Source organism: Miniopterus schreibersii (genome assembly GCF_964146895.1).
Source record: "Miniopterus schreibersii genome assembly, chromosome: 2".
Lineage (NCBI taxonomy): Eukaryota > Metazoa > Chordata > Mammalia > Chiroptera > Miniopteridae > Miniopterus > Miniopterus schreibersii.
In genome coordinates, this window is record NC_138102.1 from 75,533,061 (window position 1) to 75,556,682 (window position 23,622).

Sequence of the window (23,622 nt, forward strand, 5' to 3'; positions counted from 1 at the left end):
TCTTTCTGAAATGTTTGGTAGAGTTCCTCAGTGAACCCATCTGGGCCTAATACTTTCTGTTTTGGAAGGTTATTGATTATCTATTCAATTTCTATTCAGATTGTCTATTTCTTCATGTATGAGTGTTGGAAAATTGAATATTTCAAGGAATTGGTCCATTTCATTTAGGTTATCAAATTTGTGGGCTAGAGTGGTTCATACTATTCATTTATTTTCCTTTTAATGTACGTAGGATCTATAGTGATGCCCCTTCTTTCATTTTTTTTATTGATTAGAGAGAGAGAGATTGATTAATTGATTTGTTTTCCCACTTATTTATGCATTCATTGGTTGCTTCTTATATGTGCCCTGACTGGATATTGTATCTGCAACCTTGACACATCTGGACAATGCTCTAACCAAGTGAGCGACCTGGCCAGGGCATCATTTCTGATATTAGTAATTAGTATACTTACTCTTTTTTTCTTAGTTAGCCTTGCTAGAAACTTGTCAATTTTATTGATCTTTTTAAAAAACCAGCTTTCGTTTTACTGATTTTTCTTTATTTCCTGTTTTCTATTTTTTTTCTAATTATTATTATTTTTCTTCTTCTTACTTTGGATTTAATTTGCTCTTTTTTTTTTTTTTCTAGTTTCCTAAGGTGGAAAGTTAGATTATTGACTTTAGATCTTTCTTATTTTCTAATATATGCATTCAGTGCTATAAGTTTCCCTCTAAGCATTGTTTTTGCTACATTCTACAAATTTTGATAAGTTGTGTTTTCATTTTCATTTAGTTCAAACTATTTTAAAATATCTCTTGAGATTTCTTCTTTGACTCATGTTATATTGAAGTGTGTTCTTTAATCTTCATGTGTTTGAGACTTTCCAGTTATCTTTCTGTTATTAATTTCTAGTTTAATTTCATTGTGGTCTGAGATCAGACATCGTATGATTTCTATTTTATTAAATTTGTGTAGGTCTGTTTTATGGCCCAGAATGTGGTCTATATTGGTGAATGTTCCATGTGAGGTTGAGAAGAGTATGTATCTGCTATTGTTGGGTCAAGTAGTCTGTAGATGCTGATTATATTCGGTTGATTAATGGTGGTGTTGAGTTCAACTATGCTCCTACTGATTTTCTGCCAGCTGCATCTATCCATTTCTGATGGAGGAATATTGAAATCTCCAACTATGATAGTGAAGTTATCTATTTCTCTTTCCAATTCTATTAATTTTGCCTCATGTAGTTTGACACTTTGCTGTTAGGTGAATATACATTAAAGATGATTATGTCTTCTTAGAGAAGATAAAATAATGCCTTTATCATTATGTAATGCCTTTCTTTATCCCTGATAATTCTCCTTGCTTTGAGGTCTGCTCTGTCTGAAATTAATAGAGCTACTCCTGCTTTCTTTTGATTAGTGTTACCATGGTATATTTTTCTCCACCCATTTTTTAAAAAAAATTTATCTTTATTGTTGAAAATATTACAGATGTCCCCTTTTTCCCCCATTGACCCCTTCTACCCTGCACCCACTCCCGCCCCAGCCCTTCCCCAGACCATGGTCTGTGTCCATGGGTTATGCATATATGCATATAAATTCTTTGGTTAATCTCTACCCACCCACCCCCACCTTCCCTCTGAGATTCGTCAATCTGTTCCATGCTTTATGTCACTGAATCTATTTTGTTCATCAGTTTATTATATTCTTTAGATTCCACATATAAGTGAGATCATGTGGAATAAAAAGCTGTGGGACATGTACACCATGGAATACTATGCAGCTGTAAAGAAGAAAGATCTCGTACCCTTTGGGACAGTATGGATGGAGCTGGAGAATATTATGCTAAAAGAAATAAGCCAGGCAAAGAAAGACAAATACCACATCCATTTACTCTTAATTTATATGTGACTTTATTTTTAACATGGATTTCTTGTAGACAATATATAGTTGAGTTGGGTTTTTTAAAAATTAAAAAAATTTTTTTAATTAAATTTTTTTCCTGAGTCTTGTTTTTTCTGATGCACTCTAACAATCTCTGCCTTTTAATTGGTGACTTTACCATTGATGTTCAAAGTGATTATTGATATAGTTTGATTAATAGCTACCAATTTTATTACTGTTTTCTCTTTGTTGCTCTTGTTCTTTGTCCCTATTTTTCTCTTCCACTTTATTCTGCCTTTGTGGTTATAATTGAGCAATTTAAATAATTCTTTTTTTCCCCCTCCTTTCTTTTAGTGTATTTGTTATACTTTTTTTCTTAACTTTCTTAAAGTAAAAAAAAAAAAAATGTTTGCAAGTCAACTTTCAAGTAGCACTATATCACTTCAAAGTTAGTTTGAGTCCTTCATAACAATAATCCTTATTCCTCCATCCCATCCCTTGTATCAATGTTATCATTTATTTCACTTATTTGTAAGCATACATAAGCATATAAATATGTTCATAAAAATATATTCATAAGCATATATAGTCAAAAACATTGTTGGTTTTATTATTTTAAACAAACTGTTATCCATAAGGTCAATTAAGAATAAGGGAGCCCGGCCAGCGTGGCTCAGCGGTTGAGCATTGACCTAGGATCCAGGAGATCAAGGTTCGATTTCCAGTCGGGGCTCATGCCCAGGTTGCGGGCCCCGATCCCTAGTGGGGGGCCTGCAGGAGGCAGCCAATCAGTGATTCCCTCTCATCATTGATGTTTCTGTCTCTCTCTTCCTCTCCCTTCCTCTCTCTGAAATCAATAAAAATATATTTTTTTAATAAAGAAAGGAGATAAAGTTTTTATTTTACCTTCATTTATTCCTTCTTCGATGTTCTTCCTTATTTTGTGTAGATCCAAGTCACCTAAGCATATCATTTTCAATCTATAAAAAAATCAAAGGTGAAGCAAAAATCCCCAAAACAGCCATACGGGAGAAAAAACACCTTACTTATAGAGGACCAAAGACAAAAATTACATTTGACTTCTCAGAAACCATGCAAGCAAGAATGGAATGAAACTTAAAGTGTTAAGAGGAAAAAAATACCACCAGCCTACAATTCTATACTCTGTGAAATTATCCTTCAAAAGTGAAGGAAAAATAAAGACTTTCTCAGACAAACAAAAACTGCGGGAATTTGTTGCCAAGCAGACCTGCCTTGCAAGAAATGTTAACAGCAGTTCTTTAGAGAGAAGGAAAATATGTAGTTTGAAAATGATATGCCGAGGTGTAGTTTTTTGGCACTTATCCTCCTTGCTGTTCTCTGAGCTTCCTAGATCTGTCACTTGGTATCGGACATTAATTTGGGGAATTCTCAGTCATTATTGTTTCAAATATTCCTTGTTTCTCTCTTCTCCTCCTGGTATTCTCTCCTTTTGGTAGTTTGCTTGTGTTACACCTTATGCGGTTGTCCCACGGTCGCTGCATATTCTGTTTCCTGGAGTCTTCGTTCTCTCTGCTGTTCAGTTTTCAAGGATTCTGTTGACATATCCTCCAACTCAGAGGTTCTTTCCTCAGCTGTGTCCAATCTACTGATAAGCCCATAAAAGGCATTCTTCATTTCTGTTACAGTGGTTTTTTCTATTATCTCTAGCATTCCTTTTTTTGGTTATTGAGATTTCCACCTCTCTGCTCACGTTGTCCTCTGTTCTTGCATGCTGTCTACTTTATCCATTAGAGCCCTGACCATATCAGTCATAGTTGTTTTAAACTCCCAGCCTGATAATTCCAGCTTCCCTACCATGTGTGGTTCTGATGCTTACTCTGTCTCTTCATATTGTGGTTTTGCCTTTTACTCTGCCTTGTAATTTTTTCTTGATATCCAGACATGATATCTGGAACTGCTGTAAATAGGCCGTTAGCAATGTGTTGGTGAGGTGTGGGAGGAGACTCAGCATTCTGTAGTCCTTTGATTAGGCCTCAGTTTTGTAGTGAGTCTGTGTCTCTGGACTATGAGCTTCACAAGTGTTTATCAGGTTTTTTTCTCCCCTTTAGAATGGGCTGGAGTTGGGTATTTCCCTTCCCCTGGTCAGTTAGGCTCTGATAATATCCCAGCAGGGTAGGCTGTGGTGAACTAGTTTCCCCCTGAGGGAACAGAGTGTTCTGGTGTATTTCAGAATTGTTCCTTTTCCCCATGAAAAGGAATTTTCCCATGAGGGAACTTTTCTCCAGTATTCACAGTGAAAACTTGATCAAAATCCTGGTGGTAAATCTTGCAATGCTATGGGGGCCCCAGTGACTGGATCTACTCTGAGCCTTCAGCAGTTCACCAATTACAGCTTAGGTTTTCCTATCCCTGCCCCTAGTTCTTGAGGTGGTTTCCACTCATGAGCCCCTGTTCCTGTGAGCCACAGCTCCCTGTACTCTCCTGTTTGTCTCCCCAATCTTGGGGGCAGAAGTTTTTCCTGGGTCTTCCCCTCTCTTGGGTATCTAAGACAAATTTGTTTATTTTTCAGTCTGTTCAGCTTTTTACTTGATGTTAGAACTGCGTGACAACTTCTAAGCTCCTTGCATGTGGAAACAGAAATGAGAAGCCTAGTGATTTTTTTGTTTGATTAAGTTTTAGAAGAAAATATTGAATGCCTTTCTGACCTGGAGTAGAAAGGATACCTTATACCAGAAGCAAATAATGCTGACCATAAAAGAAAAGATTAAGAGATTATAATACATTACAATTAAGGACTTTTTCTTTCTAAAAGACATTATAAAGTGAAAAGACCAGCCATCGCTGGAAGAATATATGTTCCACACATGACAATAAATTGGTTTCCATAACATATAATGAACTCCTACAAATTGATAAGGAAAAAAATTTAATAGAGAACGGGTAAGATAGTTATAGGTATTTTACAAGAAAAGAAGCACAAATGTCTAATAAACACATGAAGAAATGCTAAAAATCGTAAGTTGTCAGGGAAATGCAAATTAAGATCACGTTGAAGCAATGTTTTATACCCATTAGAGTTGCAAAATTGAATTTTCCCAGTACCAAGTGCTGGTGAGGATGTAGAGCATTAGGAATCCCCCCTCCCCAAAGTTCAAAAGACATGAAGTTTTATTGAAAACAATAAAATATAGAAACACCAGATTCTCATTTTAAAGTGAAGTTGACAGCACTTTCCAGAACTTTCTTAATACTTCACCATTTTTTATCACTCTTAAAAAACAAAGCCAGCCCAGCCGGTGTGGCTCAGTGGTTGAGCATCGCCTTGTGATCCAGGAGATCGGGGTTTGATCCAGGTCAGGGCACGTGCCCGGGTTGTGGGCTCATCCCCAGCAGGGGGCGTGCAGGAGGCAGCTGATCAATGACTCTCTTATCACTGATGTTTCTATCTCTCTCTCTACCTCTCCCTTCCTCTTTCTGAAATCAATAAAGACATATTTTAAAACAAAAACAAAACCTTTATTTGACTGATTAATATGTGTGAAAACTAGACTTACTTCATATTTTTAAAAAAACACACATACCCTGCTCAAACTCAGAGTAAATAAACATTTGTTCATTGAAACTCACCTGCTTTAGCCCTGCTGGTGTGGCTCAGTGGTTGAGTATCTACCAAGAGGTCACCAGATCGATTCCCAGTCAGGGCACACGCTGGGGATGTGGGCTCGACCCCCAGTAGGGGGCATACGGGAGGCAGCCAATCAATGTTTCTCTCTTACTGATGTTTCTATCTCTCCCTCTCCCTTCTTCTCTCTCTAAAGTCAACAAAAACATTTTTTAAAACTCCTGCTTTAGATAATTTTTTTAAAAAGATTTTCAATTGATTTTTAAAGAGAGAGGAAGGGAGAAGGAGAGAGAAACATCTATGTGAGAGAAACATCCATTGGCTGCCTCCTGCACACCCCCTACTGGGGATCGAGCGCAAAACCCGGGCATGTGCCCTGACTGAGAATCGAACCAGTGACTTTTCAGTGCACAGGAGGACACCCAGCCAACTGAGCCACATTGGCCAGGGCTAAATAATTTTTTCTCTTCACACATTAGCATAGAAAACCAATGTTTGATCCATCTGCAAAAGCTGTACAAAATGAAAAGACCTGTTATTCCCCTCGGGAAACTTTAAGGCAAAAGCAGAAGCCTTATGCTACAAAAGAAAAAGCAGAAGCATGGGGCTGTGGAGGTGGCTCAGATGAACAAGCACTACGAGGCTGAAGAAGACAGTTTTTGTACAAACATTCAAGAAAGTTAAAAAGGAGCATTACATACCCATTTTCCTGTGGAAATAATTGTTATGTCAGCCTGACTCCTCAAACAAGTTCTGTTTCTATTTTAATTAGTAGCCTTAATTCTCTCCTATATTTACCAACAGCATCCGAGCCTTGTTTGGTCTCTCCTTTCCTCCTCCTCATCATCACAAGACCTTTGATCAGATGCCTGCCCAACAGTCCCTGTAGAAGACAGTGTGTTGAGTGCTGCTTGGGAAAGCTGTCCCCTCCCCGTCCACTTTAGCAGTGGCATTAACTCCAAATTTCGGCAGCCGCTTCATGTTTTTGGGTCATTCTAGAACAAATTTTTTAGGATGGAGATTTCATTAAGGCTACAAACTTTGCAAGTTGGTCCCATTAAACAATGACCTAAAGGCAGGAGTTTTTCAAATGGCAGGTATCAAAACACTTGCAGGTTTCAACAGAATACAGTTTACATTCTGAGATTAAGGAACTGTTATCTGGTTTCCAACTGGTTTCAATACTGGTTTGAAGTTTGAATAATTTTACTGTGTAGACATTAAATATTTTGTATAAATATTAGACATTAAGTCTTTTCCTGACTATCCAGACAGAAATATAGATAGCAGGAACAAAAGGCAAGAGAAGAAAGAGTCCAGTAAACAGACTTGTAACTTCTATGCCATCAGTATCAAGGGGAGGGTTTCCAGCGTGTGTTTCAAAAATGCCTAGGAGCTAGTTTCTAAAAAGTTATCTCTATACTTGTCGTAAATAATTTTTTTTCCACACAAAGTATCTGATTCCTACAAAAGGGGAAGAAACCCAGAAAACAAAAAGAACTGGGGTGGTCTCCTATAATAAGTTACAGTGAATATTCCGTAGCAGTAAAGGAATTGTCATTTCACTTTGCACTACTGAGTCCTTGCCGCACAGAAGAGCTCTTCCTGAGACAGAAAACACTTCAATCTTGGTTATCTCCAAAGGATGCCTTGAGCTGGTTTAGGTCCGCAAGGTGGAGACTTCCTGCTAGCAGGAAGCTGTTCTCTACTAACTTTTAGGCTACTGGACAATTGTTGAAGCTCCAGGCAAATTGTCTATTTCAGACAATCTCAACATTGCCCGCCCATATGTTCTCAGTTAATCATTCATTCATTGTTTTCTAAATTAACATTAAAAACTCAGCTTGCTAATCAGGTCCAACCATTTTTTTAATTCCAGAAGTTATCTGCTGGGCTTAGCTGATGCAGCACTTCCTTCCCCAGGATTACCTACGGTGCTTCTTCCATAGCCAGTTTGCACATGGGTTACCTCAAAATCTTTTAAATTATCACTCAACGTTAATTAGGTTATAAACATTACTGAATAGTTTGGCTTATCAATTATGCAAGGGAATCCAAGGAGCAACAGGAGCACAAAGCAAAAAAGCCTCAAAGGAAAAACCTTTTATTTGAATTTTCACAGTATTTTCAGAGGCAAGGTGAACCACGGTGCTACTGGCTATTTCATCAGTTTAGCTACATTGAATTGATAATTAATGTACAAGTTTCAGAGCCTCTATTAAATTTCTTAGCAATAAGCTTAAGCTACTGCTTTCTTGCCTCTTTCTCCCTGATCATAAATAGTCACCACTGGAAACAGAGCTCACATCTACAGATGAAGTTGTGATTCAGCTTTCAGGGTGCAGTTGTGGTGCAGTACCCTTCTTTCTTAATGCATCTTTTTCAACTCAAGTGTCTGAGTATTCTCTAGCCACTTGAATGGTTTAGACAATGTGACGGATGATTTAAGTCACGCTTACACATGTATTTACTAGCTGTTGGGGTGAAATCCCCAAAAGTCTAAATTCGGAATCAATTCTGAAGACCTGACATGTAGCCTTATTCAAATTCATAAGAGCTTTAATAGGAGAATCTTACATACACGGGCAAAAGCAGCTGCTTGCCCCCAGTGGTGGCTGGCCAGGAATTATCCACACCCTCCCAGGAAGGGGCCTCTCTTTTATAGGGGGCTAATAGTAAAACCCTGTGGTGGGTGAGTAGTCACGTATACCAGAAAGAACAATGCATTCCTAAGTTAACAGATAGCATCAGGCAGTTCTCACACCCTATACATTCATTAGCCTCCTGGGGGCGGGGGGGGGGGGCGCGTTTATCTTTGGGGAGCATTCCAGCTTTCTGGGTAGTCAGCCAAGCCTGAGGCGACAGGGAGTTAAACTGTCACAGAGGGTTAAACAGAGTCCAACATTTCCCAGCTGCCTTTACTGCTGAAACACATTGCATCTCTAAGTGAGTTCCCCTGTACGCCACCCCAGATGTAATATGGGTTCTTCCATTCTACACACCAGTTTTCTGCAAATTCCCTCAGGCCCTTCACACCATAATGGTCTGGAGTCCGAGGGCACATCGACAGTATACTCCACAGATGCCCAGTGTAATTAACAACAATAAATGCCTAACAGAGCCCCTGCCAAGGTAGCAGTAAAGACTGAAACACAGTGGACAAAGGATCAGTTCCTAACTGCTGAAGAGTTGAGATTTGGTTAGTCATTTGGGTCAGTGCAAGGGATATATTAGGGTGGTTATCAGGAATGTATGCACAAGAATCGGCATGTATAAGGGCACAAGTTCCTCCCTTGGCAGCAGTAGGCATATCTAAAGCCATATGGTTCTGTAACAGGACTTTTCTTATTTCCATAGTTTCTTGATCTAAAAAATCTATAGCATACTTAGAACTATTGACAGTTTGGGCAGTATAATTAGCTAATGCGATGCTCTGCCATTCTAGGCTACAGTGACTACAGGTGGGGGAGAAATGTTAAAGGATACATCCACCATGCCACACGCTTATTTCTCCCCCAATGCGCATGTATGGCAGCCATCAGCTGGGGGTGCATCCAGAGCCTCCTGGATGTACCCGGACAGGTACGGCCATCCTAGACTGTGTTGTGCAGCAGGTAGGGCCAGCCGTAAGTGCCACATGTCCATCCTAAAGGTGCTGGATAGGCTCCAGTTCTATAAGGTGTTTGGTGTTGGAGCCACCAGTGGCATTCAAGGTTGTATTAATTGGGCAATCAATAGGAGCTAAGGCACCCATAGAGAAACTCCCATTATAAGTAGTAATGCAGTAGGAGGCACCATGGGCAAGAACCGTAGTAACCAGGGATAGCCACCCGAAGCCATTCCAAACGCTAGGGTGCAGGAACGATTAACCTGTTTCTGCATGAGGGGATAGGTAATAGTACTAAGAGTCTTATTCCATGAAAGAGAGAAAGGAGGCAGTGCTTACATTGCAGGACAGAGGGAAATCTGCAGTGATCCCTGCAGGTCTCCAGCTAGCGAGGGCACACCGGGCGGTAAGGTTGGCGGGATGGACCTTCCACAGGGGTCGGTTGTTGCAGCAGAAGAGGGCATTTCTCCACAGACCCAGCAGTCGCTCTCATTATGCAGTGCCACCAACGTGTGAGCCCAGGTGGCAAATAGGTTAGTTACCTTGCACGCTAGGGCCAGAAAGACAAGTTACAGGTACAAGCAACAGTAAATCATAAGCTTCAGGCAAAATACGGGCTACTTTGTCGTTTCTCCTAAGAACTGTGCTTAGAGCAGTTTCTGCCCTGGGTTGCAATACTATACTGAATTCCCAGGAGGGGTTAGCGCAGTTGGGAGCACTAATGCTAGGGGAGGAATGATAATACTCCAAAACTCTGAAGGATGTGCTCTTAGTCAGTGTTTGGTTTAATAGGTCCTGCACCCCCAGCCAACAAGGGGGTGTTGGAAACAACCAAGGAGTTACCTGCAAGTTAAGATGTTATTCCTCCCCTTCAGCTCCGATGAGCCCAAACCATCTGGGGAGAACCTGCCATACCCAGGGTACTCGTAGGTGACTGGTCCCTGGCCCTAGGCCGTGTGGAGCCGTCAACGATACGTCATTACATGGCCCCAGTTGTGGAGTCCATTCTGCAGTCGAGCTCTCCCGCTGAATCCTCTCTGTCAGTGGCCCCCGGTTAAGAGGTGATATGCACTAGGACGCGCTTGTCTGGAGTAGCTGTTGAGCCCATCACAACTTCCGGCAACCTATGTGTCCACCCCTTTAAAGAGTGGGTTCCTCTTCACAGAGCCTGTTTCAACAGTCTGCTCATCCTCTCAATCCAGCGGCTTTAGGATTTTAAAGCAGATGGAAGTGCCACATTATATTGTTCTTGTTGGCCCATCCCTGCACCTGGTGACCAGTTAGATGAGTCCCTTGGTCACTGTCAATGTCTGTGGGCCATTCATATGTAGCACACAGTTGCCTGTGTACCTGTATGGTGGCCTTCTGGGTTGTTTTCTTACTAGGATATGCTTGCCACAGGCCAGTGGAGTATCAATGTGCGTCAGTGCATATCTGCAGCTCTGAGATGGTGGCAGGGGTCCGATGTCATTTACCTGCCACCTCATGACCGGGGCTCCTGCCCTTGCTATCTGTCTAAGATGCCATGGCAATTGTCTCCTGTGTTCGAGGGAACAAGGGATACATTCCTGGCAGGCCTCCTTAATATGGGCATAGGTGAAGTTCATGCCCATGTTCGGCAATTTCCCAAAGAGTATATACTGCCATGTGTCCAGTCTTTCTGTGTAGCCAGCGGGCCACTTCTTGAGGGTCACTGCTTTCCTCTTATCAGACCTGGGCCAGCTGATCCACCTGATTCCCTGGGGAGGATGTAACACAGTGTGGGCCTGTGCATGGTACGCTGTGACCTCCAAGCCTCTTGTCTTTTCCCAGATCTCATTCCACATTTCAGCTCCCCATAATGGGCAGTGCTAAATTTCGCAGTTGTCTGTTTTCCAGTGTCCTATCCACAAAGTGAGGCCTTTGTAGACAGTCACCAGTGATAGGGCTTGGTTCATGCCTTAGTACCATCCAAGCTGCTTGTAGCTCTGCCCATGGACTGCTGTCCTGGCTTCCTCCTTTCAGCCATATAGTGTCTGTACTCTGGTGAATGGCCACTGCAGTCCAGTGGGGCTGGCTGCCCTTCATGGACCCACTGGTGTACCAGGCAGTCGCAGGGATTGGTGCCTGACCTTCTTTAATATGCAGCTCTAATAGTGAGTGTGAACCACAAACCCGTGTCAGTGTCCACAGGCATTTCACTAATTTACGTGCCTGAGCCCAGGACGGCATGCAGATCAGCACTAAGTGGACTGACCGATAGAGCACATCGTTGCTGCAGTAGGCATACCACTTGTGCAGGGTAGCAGGCTGGGCCACGCCTTATTGGGGTTTGGCAAAGTCCCCATCCATCCAGCAGTGGGGTATTGTGTCCTGAGTGTCAGTGTCCTTAGTGTCACTGGGGAGGCTTTTGTGAGGCTCTCTACATGCTGCAGACTAAGGTGCGCTGCCAGCAGTTGCTTCTCTATAGGACTCTACCTCTGTTCAGCTGCCTTCCATAACGGACCAGAAACCTAGGGGTACCTTCCTCCCATCCTGCTTTTGCCATAAACCCCAACCAAAGTCCTCTAGGTAGACTGAAACATCTTAATTCACAAGGGTTGGTTGTGAAAGATTAATGGTCAGTGGTGTGCGGGCAGGCTAAATAGCCATCTCAGATGGGTGAATAAAGAAAAACTAAATTTATTAAGAGGATGAAGATATCCAAGGGGAAGGGCTACACCACACTGAGCCAAATGGTATTGGGTCCACGATGGCAGAAAAATATACTTGGGACAGTGAAACAAGAAAGAGAAGAAGCAACAGGAGAGCCCAGGCTGGGCTGCCGTGGCTCCCTGAGAAGTCAGAGAGAGAAGGGGGCCCAGGAGACAGGGTCAGGGGGTAAGCTCAGGAGGAGCTGTCACTGCCCATTGCTCCCCTGCTTGCAAGTCTCATGGGGTCCCCTTGGAGGGATGGAGATGGCTCTGGTGTACTCCCTTGGTGGGGAGCGTGCACTGGGTCCTTTGTCCTGAGCGTATTTATCTCTGTTGCAGGTGGAAACCTTAGGGGAGGTCTCAGGGGAGAGTCTCAATAGAATATCCATCAGCTTTCCTGGTGTGCTCTTTCAGGGTCGTGGTCTCCACTGATTGGTCCAGGCCAGGGCAGGGGGTCATTAGTCAGTGCAGCTGGTCCTGAGTCAGCCATGGTGCCACTTGTCTGGTTTTGCTGCTTATCTGGGCCTGAAGCTGAAATACAACTGAGGCCTACATGTTATCTTTTGGGAGGAAACGTTCAGGGGATCTTAAACCTTATGACCAGCGATATGCTGGGGGAGGATAGGTTCCCCTGGGACAAGGTTCTTGTTTTCCCAGTTTTGCCCCTTGCTAAGCATCCGGGGTTTCCTCCCTCAGTGAGTCTCTGTACCCTAGTTTCTGTACCTGGGTTTCTGTACCTGGCCCCTCTAACAGGTTGCATCCACCACCCCTAATTCCTGAGTTTGTTTTACTGCCATATTTGCACTGGTAAAGGCATCCATGTGCTCCTGTCCCCAATCCCAATCGCTCCTTTCTTTACTAATCTATATTAGGGACATAACAGCTGAGTTAGATGGGGAACAAAAGGCCTCCAATATTCAAGCAATCCCAAGAATGTTTGCAGTTGTTTCACTGATTCAGGATAAATTTGAATCTTATCCAAAACGACAGCTGGAATGACTTTTGTCTTACCAGACCAGACACCTCCCAAGAATTTGACAGAGGACACAGGCCCTTGCACCTTCTTGCAGTTTACGACCCATTGTGTCCTTCTAGGAGCTCCAGCAGACTCACTTAAAATAGCAAGGTCATTACCAGTTAACATAAGGTCATCGATAAAATGATGTAATGCTACCCCCTCCCCACCTGTCCACATATCTCTTTTGCTACTAAACCATGGTAGGTGGTGGAGCTATGCAGGTAGCCTTGTGGGTAACACCTGAAACAACCAGCTGAAGGCAAACTGGTCTGGGCTTTGTGGGCCTATGGGAATACTGAAGAAGGCGTTAGTAAGATCTAATACAAAGTGATGTGTCCCCAGAGACTCACTGACTTCAATAATTGGGCAATATTAGGAACTGCAGCACAGATTGGGGGGGGAGGGAGGGCTACTTTATTAAGCTCCCTGTAGTCCACAGTCATCTGCCAGGACACATCTGGTTTAAGAACTAGCCAGACAGGGCTGTTAAAGGGAGTATGGGTGGGATGAATTAAGCCCACTCTATATAGCTCTTTAACCGTATGGGTGATCTCTGCATGCCCCCCAGGTAAGCAACTCACAGATATAACCCACAGTGTGGGGAGCTTCACAGGTGTCCATTTCACCTTTCCCCTGAGCATGGGCTTAATTGTTCATATCCCACAAATGCAACTCTCCTACTGTTATGGATATTTGACCTAAATGAGTTAAGACGATGATGCCCAATATGTACTCAGGTAGGGGCAAAAGAAACACTTGATAGGACCTTGTGGGCAACCAACCAACCTGCATGCACAGCAAGACTTGCTTCACCTTTACATAAACTTATGAATATTACCACAGATCAGTGTGCATTCTGCTCCAGTATCTACTAGAGCCAAGACACACTGTTTATTTTGTGGTGTCCAATGGAAGGTTAGCTCTATATGGGGCTTCGGGTCCCCCTGCACCATTCTTACTGAGGGACGAGGGATGTTGGCCAGTTTCCTAGTCCAGCTGCTCAGGCTCCTCCCATAAAGGGGGAGCCGATGGAAGAGTGGATGGAGCTGCCTGGCTTCCCTCCCTGTGTGGGGTCCCTTCTTAGGTGGCAGCTTCTGAAATTGCTGTTCAGGCTTGAGTTTTCACCACAATTGTACCAAAACAGCATTTGTTCGGCTGTTTCTCAATTTTCTCAGATGGTGTGTCTGCTTTCATTAAATCAAACCATAACTCAGTAGGAGACCCTGATTGGGCCCTTCTCTCTCCGCTTCCCACCCTTCTTGCCGTTGCCCCAATATTAGCCCATCTGGTGGCTCTCTCAGTTTCTCCTAAATCTGCAATAGCCTGGGCTACTGGGTTCACCAGCAGTCAACCATAGGGTTGAGGATCGACACCAGGGAGTCCATACCGCTGACTGGGGGAAGACTGTAATATCTTTCTACCAGAGGTAAAGAGCTCATTATCAGGCCCCTGGAAATGCTCCACATAAATAACATTGCTCATTCCTAGCTCTCTAATCAATTCCTGTAGCTCTCCTATGGCCTGCCAGCGGGGTGGGGAGGAGGGCAGATCGCCCACATTCAGCCAAGCTCCCTGGCATGCCCCCTGTATCCATGCCAGTAAGAACACCCACTCTCTGTACACAGCTCCCCCTGTCAGGAGGACAACTTCAGCACCCGAGTCCCACAAACACAGCATCCCACCCACTGCAGACTCCTTCCCTTTCTGCCTATTTGTGTGTCCTAACTCTCCCAACTCAGCTGAGGTACATTCCCTCATGGAAGTGAACTGATGCCTCTCTGGCGCAGGGAGTTGCAACAGATGGCCAAGCCTGCTCTGTCTTAATCTTTGTCATCATTACCGGTCATGCTCGTAAATCTGGTATCTCTATCATGTTCCCTCTTCCTCTTCTGATGAGAGGAAGAGAAGGGTGTATCCTCCATGGGGTCCCAAGTCTTTGGGTCCCAATTTGCCCTGACCATGACCACCTAGACCCGGCAGCACCAAACTCACTTTCCTTTCAGTTTTGCTACCCTACAGGCTAAGGTTTCTACCTTCTCATCACTACCCCCCAGATGTTGCCAGAGCCCTTCAGGAGTAGTCCCTGTGCCAGGCAGGCTTCCCTTTCAAATAGTGATTCCTCGTGGCCAGCGCTAGTGCCTCTTCCCAAGAAAACCTCCAAGCACAGAGGAGGGGCCAGGCTACAGTGGCCACTGCGGCCTTACTATCTTTCTTTTCCTTATCTTCAGCCTTCCCCATAACTCTGCTACTCTGGCAGGTGTTTTGGGGGCATCCCCGTACTCACGCATCCATCCCCAAGTCTCCAATGCTTGTCAACTGGCCCCAACCATGAGTTCTTGGCTAATCTGGGATTTTCCTCAGTGGAGCCCATTTTCCCCCATTTTCCCTCTGGCTTTCATGGATTCTTTGGAATCCTGCTCACAGAGCCAATGGTTGGGGGAAAGCCCCAAAAGTCTAAATTCAGGACTGATTCTGAAGAACTGACACATAGCCTTATTCAAATTCATAAGAACTTTAATAGGAGAAACTTACATACACAGACAAAGGCGCTGCTACCAGTGGTGGCTGGCCAGGAAAAGTCCACACCCCTCTCAGAACAGGGCCTCTTTTTCATTTGGGGTTAACAGTAAAACCATATGGTGGGTAGTCGCATAGACCATCGGAAAGGACAATGCATTCCTAAGTTAACGTAACATCAGGTAGTTATCCACACTCTATGCATTTACAGTGGAACCTCAGTTCTCGAACTTAATTTGTTCTGGAAGACTTTGAAAATTGAAGCATTTTTCCCCCCATTAGAAATAATGTAAATTAAATTAATTCATTCCAGACCTCCAAATGATTCCCTGTTTTAACCTTTGTTATATATAGTACATGTCTAATGTACTATTTAATCTATAAATAAATACTTTAAAAACAAAAAGGACATGAAATGTAAGTGAAAATTTAACAAAAAGGAAAAGAAGTGTATAGTAAAAAATGAAAATTTAATTATAATAATAAGCAACAACAAAAGCAAAAATAAAAATAAAAAAAATGAAAAAATGTTCACAGCACAATATCCTGAGATGTTAACAGTGGTAAACTGACTCATACTCAAGTAGTCTCTCCTTTGTCCCCTGAGAGACCCGTGACTGAGCATACAGGTATCAGCATGAAAGGGTTGTCAGGTTGAGAATCGAATTGTTTGAGATGGGAGACGTTCGAGAAACAAGCTTTGACTGTATTAACCTCCTTCCTGGGGGCATGATGTTTATCTTGGGGTGGCATTCCAGTTTTCTGGGTAGTCAGTCAAGTCTGAGGCTACAGAGAGTTAAACAGTCCTACAGAGGGATAAACAGAGTCCAATATTTCCCAGATGCCTTTACTGATGGAGCCATATTGCATCTCTGAGCTCCCCTGCACTTGCCTTTGCGGACTAAATCTCACAATAATAATTCCTCTAGAAAACAGCTTTTTCCTTGAAACAAGTTTCCTTGGCAAAGAATTGAACTTAAGAATGGCTACCTGAAATGAGAGTCCCACCCCAACTCACAGGAGGAGATATTCTTACACCCATTTCATACAACTTTCAAGTCCCTATACATGTAAGAAGGTTCACAACTAAACACATGAGCCTTCTAAAACTTGACACCTTTAGTAAAGAAACAGGTTTCTAGAGTTCCATCTCTTCTGTGCAAGCAGCTATCTCCAAACTATTTTAAATAGGCATCTGTTTGCCGAGGTTCCAACAACAGTTCAGTTCTTCTAGGGAAGGCAGTGCTGGCAGTGGGATGCTTAGTTTGACTCTCCTGTGTCATTCTTAACACTAAATGCCAGCTTTGGCTTATCAGAAAGGAAGGAGTTCAAGGAGAAGTTTCCAGAGCACAGCTCCATGGAAGGATGGCTCATGGACTCTATCATTTTCTTTGTAAAGACTTCATCAAATTCTTTCTTCAAACCTATTTTCATGGTATCCCAAAGGACAAAACTGGGGAAATGGTTAATACAGGATGTCACAAAAAAGTATCCTCACTTTGAATGCTTATAAAGTCAGTGTTTATTAACATATAGTTCATTTTCTTTCTTTTTAAAAAAATGTATTTTATTGATTTCAGAGAGAGGAAGGGAGAGGGAGAGATAGAAACATCAATGATGGGAGAGTCATTGATCAGATGCCTCCTGCATGCCCCCTGCTGGGGATCAAGCCCGCAGCCTGGGCATGTGCCCTGACTGGGAGTCAAACCTCGATCTCCTGGATCATAGGTTGATGCTCAACCACTGAGCAACGCCGGCCAGGCTCATTTTCAAAATTTAAAAGAATCTACAGAAATAAATACTTTTTTTTTTTCAATACCTGTTTTGAAACAGATGGTCCAGGCACTGCTGATATGACGAAACAATGGAATCATAAACATCAAGAATCATTTCGTTCAGTATTTGTGTGCCCTCAATTCATTGGCTGTTGCGGTTTTTACAGTAAACTTCATCTTTTATGTATCCTCATAAAAAAAGTCTAGTGCCACTTTAGGATAAATTTTCTTTGTTCAAAGCTTTGTCTGCCTTCACCCATTATTTCAAATCAGTTAAACCTGGAAAGGAGTGAACATTAAGTGAGTTGTCAGCTGTTAAAGTGTGTAGACACTTTTTTGGGACACCCTATATTTCTGTCAGCTTCAACTTGCTCATGTTTGTCAATTATCCTGTCCTCAATCTCCTAAGGCCTCCTTCTGCCAACTTCACACTGTGGTTCTCCAGTGTGATTCATTTATTCACAAATAACATATAACATGCCAGGTGCAGAAAGGTCAATAGTGCATAGGTTTACTCCATGACCCTCTATCCTGATGTGACAAAGAATCCAGCCATTAGGACCAGCACAGAGCCCTGCTTCAGTTAGCCTTTTCTTACTGGACAATCCTCCTCCTCCTGCTCTAGCATGTGTTTCTTTTTACAGGGAACTGAAGCATATCTGCGCCCCACATCCTGCCGGGGATGCTCAGGGAACCTCGGGGTCTGGAATGGGGCAGCTCCTCACCATAGTGCCACCAAGCTGCTGCTTGGGAGGCTGCTGAAGGGCCCATTGAGGATGGCCATGGCCAGGGAGAGAGGAGGCTGCCTCGGGGGCCCTGGCCATCCAGGGCCCAAGGCCAGGCAGCTAAGGATTTTTGTATATTTCTGGTTGGACTGAAAATATATACAACCACCTTGGAAAACAATTTAACATTGTCTTTGTAAAGCTGAACATGCATATACTCCATGACTTGGCAGTTTGATTTATAAGTATGTGCCCTACAAAAACTCTTGCATATTGTATGAAAGACAGAGATAAGTAATTTATGCAACATCGTTCTTAAAAGCAAAAACTGGACTTAACACAAACATTTAACTCTAGAGATTAGATAAAAATATTATTATGTATTCTCACAGTGAATATATAGCAGTGAAAGTAAATGAACTACATCTATATTCTTATGTTTGCAGCAGCAAGAATGACACCAAGTGTTAGATGGGTGGTACTTGAGTTCTGGCTAGGAAAAAATTCACAGCCAAGACTCAAAACTATAAGAGAACATTTATTTAGAAAACTACAGAGGTAGAAGAAATGGACTATAAAAGAAATGGGTTCAGGAAACAAGTTACAGAGGCAAAAGAAGGGCCCTTGGAGCTTAGGAGAGAGAAGGGAAAAGACATTTGCATGCTCCTGGGTGGGAGAGGGCCCTGGGTTTTTTGTCCTAAAAGCTTTTAAGGGTGAGATTTTAGGGAAGGTGCAAGGGGAGGATCTTAATAGAATATGCACCAGCTTTCCAGGTGTATCCTTTCAGGGTTGTGGTCTCCACTGATGGGTCTGTGCCAGGGCAAGGGGTCAGTCAGTGCAGCTGGTCCTGAGGTCAGCTGTGGGTCACTTGAGGTCAGCTGTGGGTCACTTGTCTGGTTTTGCTGCTTTTCTGGGCCTGGAGCTGAAAGACAACTGAGGCCTAGATGTTATCTTTAGGGAGGAAAGGTCAGGGGGTTTAAACCTTGTGACCAGCTATGTAAAAGGTTAGGAGTCCGAACCACATGACTGAAAATATTCTAGGGGAGGAAACGTTACCCGGGGGATGAGGCCCCAGCCTACGATTGTCTGTTGTTAGACACCCAAGGTTTTTCCACTCTGGTGACCTTCTACACTTGGCCCATTGTCCTTGCTCTGCTCATGTCTGTCTAACTACCTACCACACTTAAAACATGGATAGCTCTTAGAAATATAATGTTGAATGAAAAAATCAAGTTACAGAAGACTAAATACATTAAGATACAATTTCTATCTAAAGTTTAAAAGGAAACAAATAATGCATTGTTTAGTATATGTGGCAAAATTATTTTTAAGAAGCAGTGGGATAACAAACACAGGATAGCAGTTACTTCTGAATGGGGGTGAAAGAGGGATGGGATTAAATCGGGGCGCACACAGTACGTAATTTTGTTCTAGTTTTTGGGTTGGGTAATAGGTTCTTGAATATTCATTTTATTATTAGGCTTGAAAACGTCTATCTGCATTACATATATTCTTCTTTAAAAGAGGGACTAGGCTTCCCAGATCTGCCTCCAGAAGGCTAGACTGCGCCCACCTGGTCCAGGTGTCCTTATGACTAGGAAGACAGAGCAGAGTAGAAAACACGGGCTTGGAGGGCAAGCAGATCCCCGAAAAGTTGAGAAGCAGAGGGACAGGAGGAAACTTCTGGAGGTGATGGATGTGTTCACCATCTTGACTTCAGTGATGCTTTCTCAGATGTATACGAATGTCAAAACTCATCAAATTGTACACTTTAAACACACACAATTTATTGTACCAATTAAGCTTTTAAAATCAAAAGACGGGGAGAGGTTGAAGCCAGGCTCTTCTCCCATCCCAACAACGAGCTGACTGTCTGCCTTCCAGGGGAGGAGTGCGGGAATGGTGGGGCGGGCTTCCCCCCACTCCCCCTGCCCCGTAGGCAGTTCCCTCCTCCTTGAAGGATAAGGGAGTGTGTTTTGTTTCTTCCCACCTAATAAAGATAATAACTTTTCCCAAAAAATGTTTGATGAACTGTTGGCCTTACACCGTTGTGAACCTGGGTTTTTAAAAGTCAGATACTGTATTACCTGAGCGAGTTATCTGGAATCTGTTCTTCAACAGCTGAGAATTTTAAGATAAATGAATATTCCTTTTTAACTTAAGCACTATTTTGATCTTGCAAACTGTATGACTTTAACAAATACAAACATATTTGAATTGAAGCCTTCCTGACGTTGTTACCCTTGAACACTAGATGGTGTGGTGAGAGCCATCCCTGGGAATGAAGAACTGCACCCAAACAAGAGGCTGTGTCTTGGAAACCACTAAGAAGTCCCGTGTGAACTGGAGAGAAGACCTCAAGAATTTTTATTGCACTTTAAAAAGTCAGCCTTGTTAATTTGGAAAATAAGGATGGATTTGTAAATAGTTGAAACAATTTTTTGAGAAAGCTAATTTATTACTAGTGTATGAATGATGTTAATGAGAATATTTTGGGATTTGTTTGTTTTGCTCTTTTATTACACTAAATAAGGTAGCAATAATATAATGAGACCAACTTAATTGCCCATTGGGATAGATTTCTCCCTGTGTTTGCTTTATATTAGCCAGTTTAAAAGGGGGTGTAGTTCACCGGGGGTCACATCTCAGCAGAGAAAGGCACACCTTTTAAGAAATATTGATTCCTTTGGATTACAACGGTGACCATTAGTGAACTGCTCCAGGGATATAAACAACAACCTGGCCATTTTAAAGAGTCATTGTACGGATCACTAGAAGTTCACATTTACACCCAAAGCTTTCTAATAACCAGAATTTATTTAAGATTGAATTATAAAATTGAAGTTGGTGGACCTGGTCTGCATTATTAAAAGTATATTTTTTTAAAAGGTATTACTTTTTCTTAAGTCTTTCAATATGTAGAAATCATAGTGATTTGTTGGACTACAGTGTTATATCACTCACTTGGGATAGCAATAGGAAAATAGTATTTTGAGACAGTATTACTATTTGATAGCTCTGATTCTTGAAATCACTAGCAATGAACCTTCAATTTGGTTATGATCTTAACAGAGAAAAAATAGTTTGGAATATTAAAACTAGCTTTTTAGAATTCTATTCATAATGCTGCCCATCTTCCCTCCACACAGTTAACACCAAGTGTCTCATGACTTTGAATTCAGGGCCTTTTAAAATCATTTGCAAACCCTAAGCATACTGAAAATCCTGAAAGTAAACTTTATGGTCAGTTCAGTTACATCATTCCAAACTGCTCGTCAGAGAATTAGTCCAAAGATGAAGGTTACTGTTCTGTATTTTCCTTCAGTTAGAGAGGGAGTTGCAAGTTGCAGTGGCCTGTGGCAGGCCATCCTGAGAAATGACTCCCCTGGCTAAGGAGAAGTAGTCAGGCTTGCCTCTGCTATTGTCCCTTCCTTTCCATGACAATGTGGCTTCGCAAGGCCTCCTACTAATTCCTCAGAATCGCACAGGACAATCCAAATCTTGACCAGATGTCCTTGCTTGTATAACAGGCTGCTTAGGTCCATTGGGAGTTCAAAGTTGTCCTAGCAGGCAGTTGAGAACTGTCATAAACATTTTTACACAAGGTGTAGGGCATGGAATAGAGAGGTGGGGAGGAGAGGTCCCTTAAAGATAATCAGTGGCGAAGCTCTTTTTTAATATCTATCAATATGGAAACACTGAGATTTGTTTACATCCCCCCAGTTGCTTTCATACACTAATTATACATACTTAAAAGTTTTCTTGTATTTGTTGTTTTTTACTAATATGTCAACTCCATCAAATGTTTTATAAATCAGTCAGTAAATATTTTGTAATGCCCCAAAGCCTTGAATATTGCCAGGTTTATGGATTTATGTGTTGGGTGTTGAAGAGAGGGGGGGCGATATCAGAAGGGAGAAACATACAAATGAGAAAAGCTATGATTCAGAAATAAAAATTGATATTTCCATAGCACTATTAAAATGGTCATGATAATGCCATGCCATTTTTTCTTCTGTACAACTGGTTAGATTTTAGAATTTATTGAGAGTTCACTATGTAGTATCAGAAGGAAAGCTCTATGAGGGCAGGGATGTTATGTTGATTTACAATCAGAATAGTCTTGGGGGTTTTTGTTTTCTGAAAATATCCAATATCTTATTGATTGATATTCTTAGACATGATGTTTAGATATTAAAGCTCTACCTATCTGTTTAAGAGAGAGAGAGAATTTTTTTAAACTGCAGAATCCTGTGCCTACAACAGTGCCTGGCACATAATAAGCATTCAATATTTGTTGACTAATTGACTGACTGCTGGACACTGGCCAGACCCTGAAGATGAGATGTGTAAGAAATGTCCCCTGACCTCAAGAAGCTCACAGTCGAGTGAAAGATACAAACATGTAATCAAGTAATAGAGAATGATTCTCAGAATGTGGTCCCTGCCCCAACAGTTTGGCATCACCTGGGGACTTGTTAGAAATGCACATTCTTGGGGCTCACCCAGACCTTGAGTCAGACACACACTGCGGGTGGGGTCCGGCAGTCTGTTTTCTTCACAGGCCCTCCAGGTGATTCTGATGACCTTCAAGACTGATAGCCAACCCATGGGTGTAATCAAGGAGCAGTGGTAACACAAAAGAGGACAAGCAGAGTTTGGGGAGGCAAGGAGACAGGGCCTTGTAGAAGTTGAGGTGCTTACAGTGTGTCCTGAAGGGGCCCAGAGGGCTGCTGGCAAACAGTGGGGAAGAGAGAAACTTCTGAGAGAAAGAGATAGAGACAGGTGGCCCTGCTGGGAAGCAGGAAAGGGCAGTGACTGGGGACCCGCACCGATGACTGAACTGTACGGGAGTCCCTGGGATAGCAACATTGACTAAGACCTAGTAATTCACGGTTAAGAGCCTTTATCCCTTAGCCTGAGAAATCAGAATTTGCACTGAAACAACAATGTGTCTTCCTTCCTTTCAAAAATTGGGAGGATAATAGTAAATTCATTACTTGTAAAAAATAGCTCTGGGTTTGTTACTACCAAGTGAAACAGAGGATGCCCACTGAGTGGGATGAGCCTGGGCCTGGGCCCAGCCACGCCTGCCGTGTGGAGTCCACACAGGTTTTATGTGTGTTGTTTCATTGTATTACTGCTGAAGCTTTTCTCTTATCCAGCTTTTCTGTGGGTTTTCCTTCCTTAGTTTGTTTGAAAATATACCCTTCTCTCATAAATCTTCCTCATTTTATGCATGAATAGTCTGCTTTGGGATCTGCCACTGCAATCTGCTTTTGATCCACTTTAGAGCAAGTGGCAGTAAACACCAATTTGTTTAAGTTCTGGTTTTGTCAATAGTGGCCACTTGGCATTTAGCTGAGGCTGTAACCATTGCTTTTTAGGATTAAGCATCAGTTTAGCACCTTCATTTCATGTGTAACATCGTAGAAGTCTTTTGTTGCTGTTGCTATTATTTTAAATTGTATCATATTTCAGACATAAAAAGTATAAAGATATAGTTACAACAAATACTCACGTACCCAATATGAGTAATTAATAAGCACTGCCGGTTAGAGTCTTAATCCCAGGTAATTTAGTTCTCTCCGGAGATCTAGGTTAGAGCCCTGTTCTGCATCTTTTCTACATTTGCTTCCGAGGGCACATCCTGGATTCCTGAAAGAAGGCCCATGCTTCTTCAGGACCACAGTGCTTCAGAGGCCAACCAAAGAGCTCCTCAGGCCCGAGAAAGCTGATTGTGCTTCTTTCTAAGAGAGACTTTATAGCCAGTCTGTGTCATTTACTTTATTACCTTTTGACTATCAAATTTCTTCATTCTTCTTAGCCTCTGATACT

The 23,622-nt window shown here is 42.4% G+C and overlaps 1 protein-coding gene and 1 pseudogene across 8 annotated transcripts in view; one reads left to right on the forward strand and one right to left on the reverse strand.

Annotated features, from left to right (window-relative positions):
* CDADC1 (cytidine and dCMP deaminase domain containing 1) overlaps positions 1 to 23,292 on the forward strand; it is an 84,561-nt gene extending 61,269 nt beyond the window's left edge. For 2 of the 7 annotated variants that reach the window (XR_013998136.1, XM_081128061.1), the window contains one exon: positions 1,696 to 1,973. Coding sequence is in view for 5 of the 7 variants with exons in the window: in XM_081128061.1 (XP_080984187.1) it covers positions 1,696 to 1,712 (17 nt within the window). In the remaining 2 variants the exon portion in view is untranslated. Of the gene's footprint in view, positions 1 to 1,678; positions 2,458 to 20,038 lie in introns of those variants that run through there. The other 5 variants (XM_081128060.1, XM_081128059.1, XR_013998137.1 and 2 more) reach the window with 4 other exon arrangements.
* LOC308553530 (coiled-coil domain-containing protein 117 pseudogene) lies at positions 16,423 to 17,687 on the reverse strand (annotated as a pseudogene). The gene is made up of 2 exons: positions 17,405 to 17,687; positions 16,423 to 16,737 (listed from the first exon to the last, which is right to left on the reverse strand). The product of its transcript is annotated as a coiled-coil domain-containing protein 117 pseudogene (transcript).
* Positions 23,293 to 23,622: the final 330 nt, after the last annotated feature.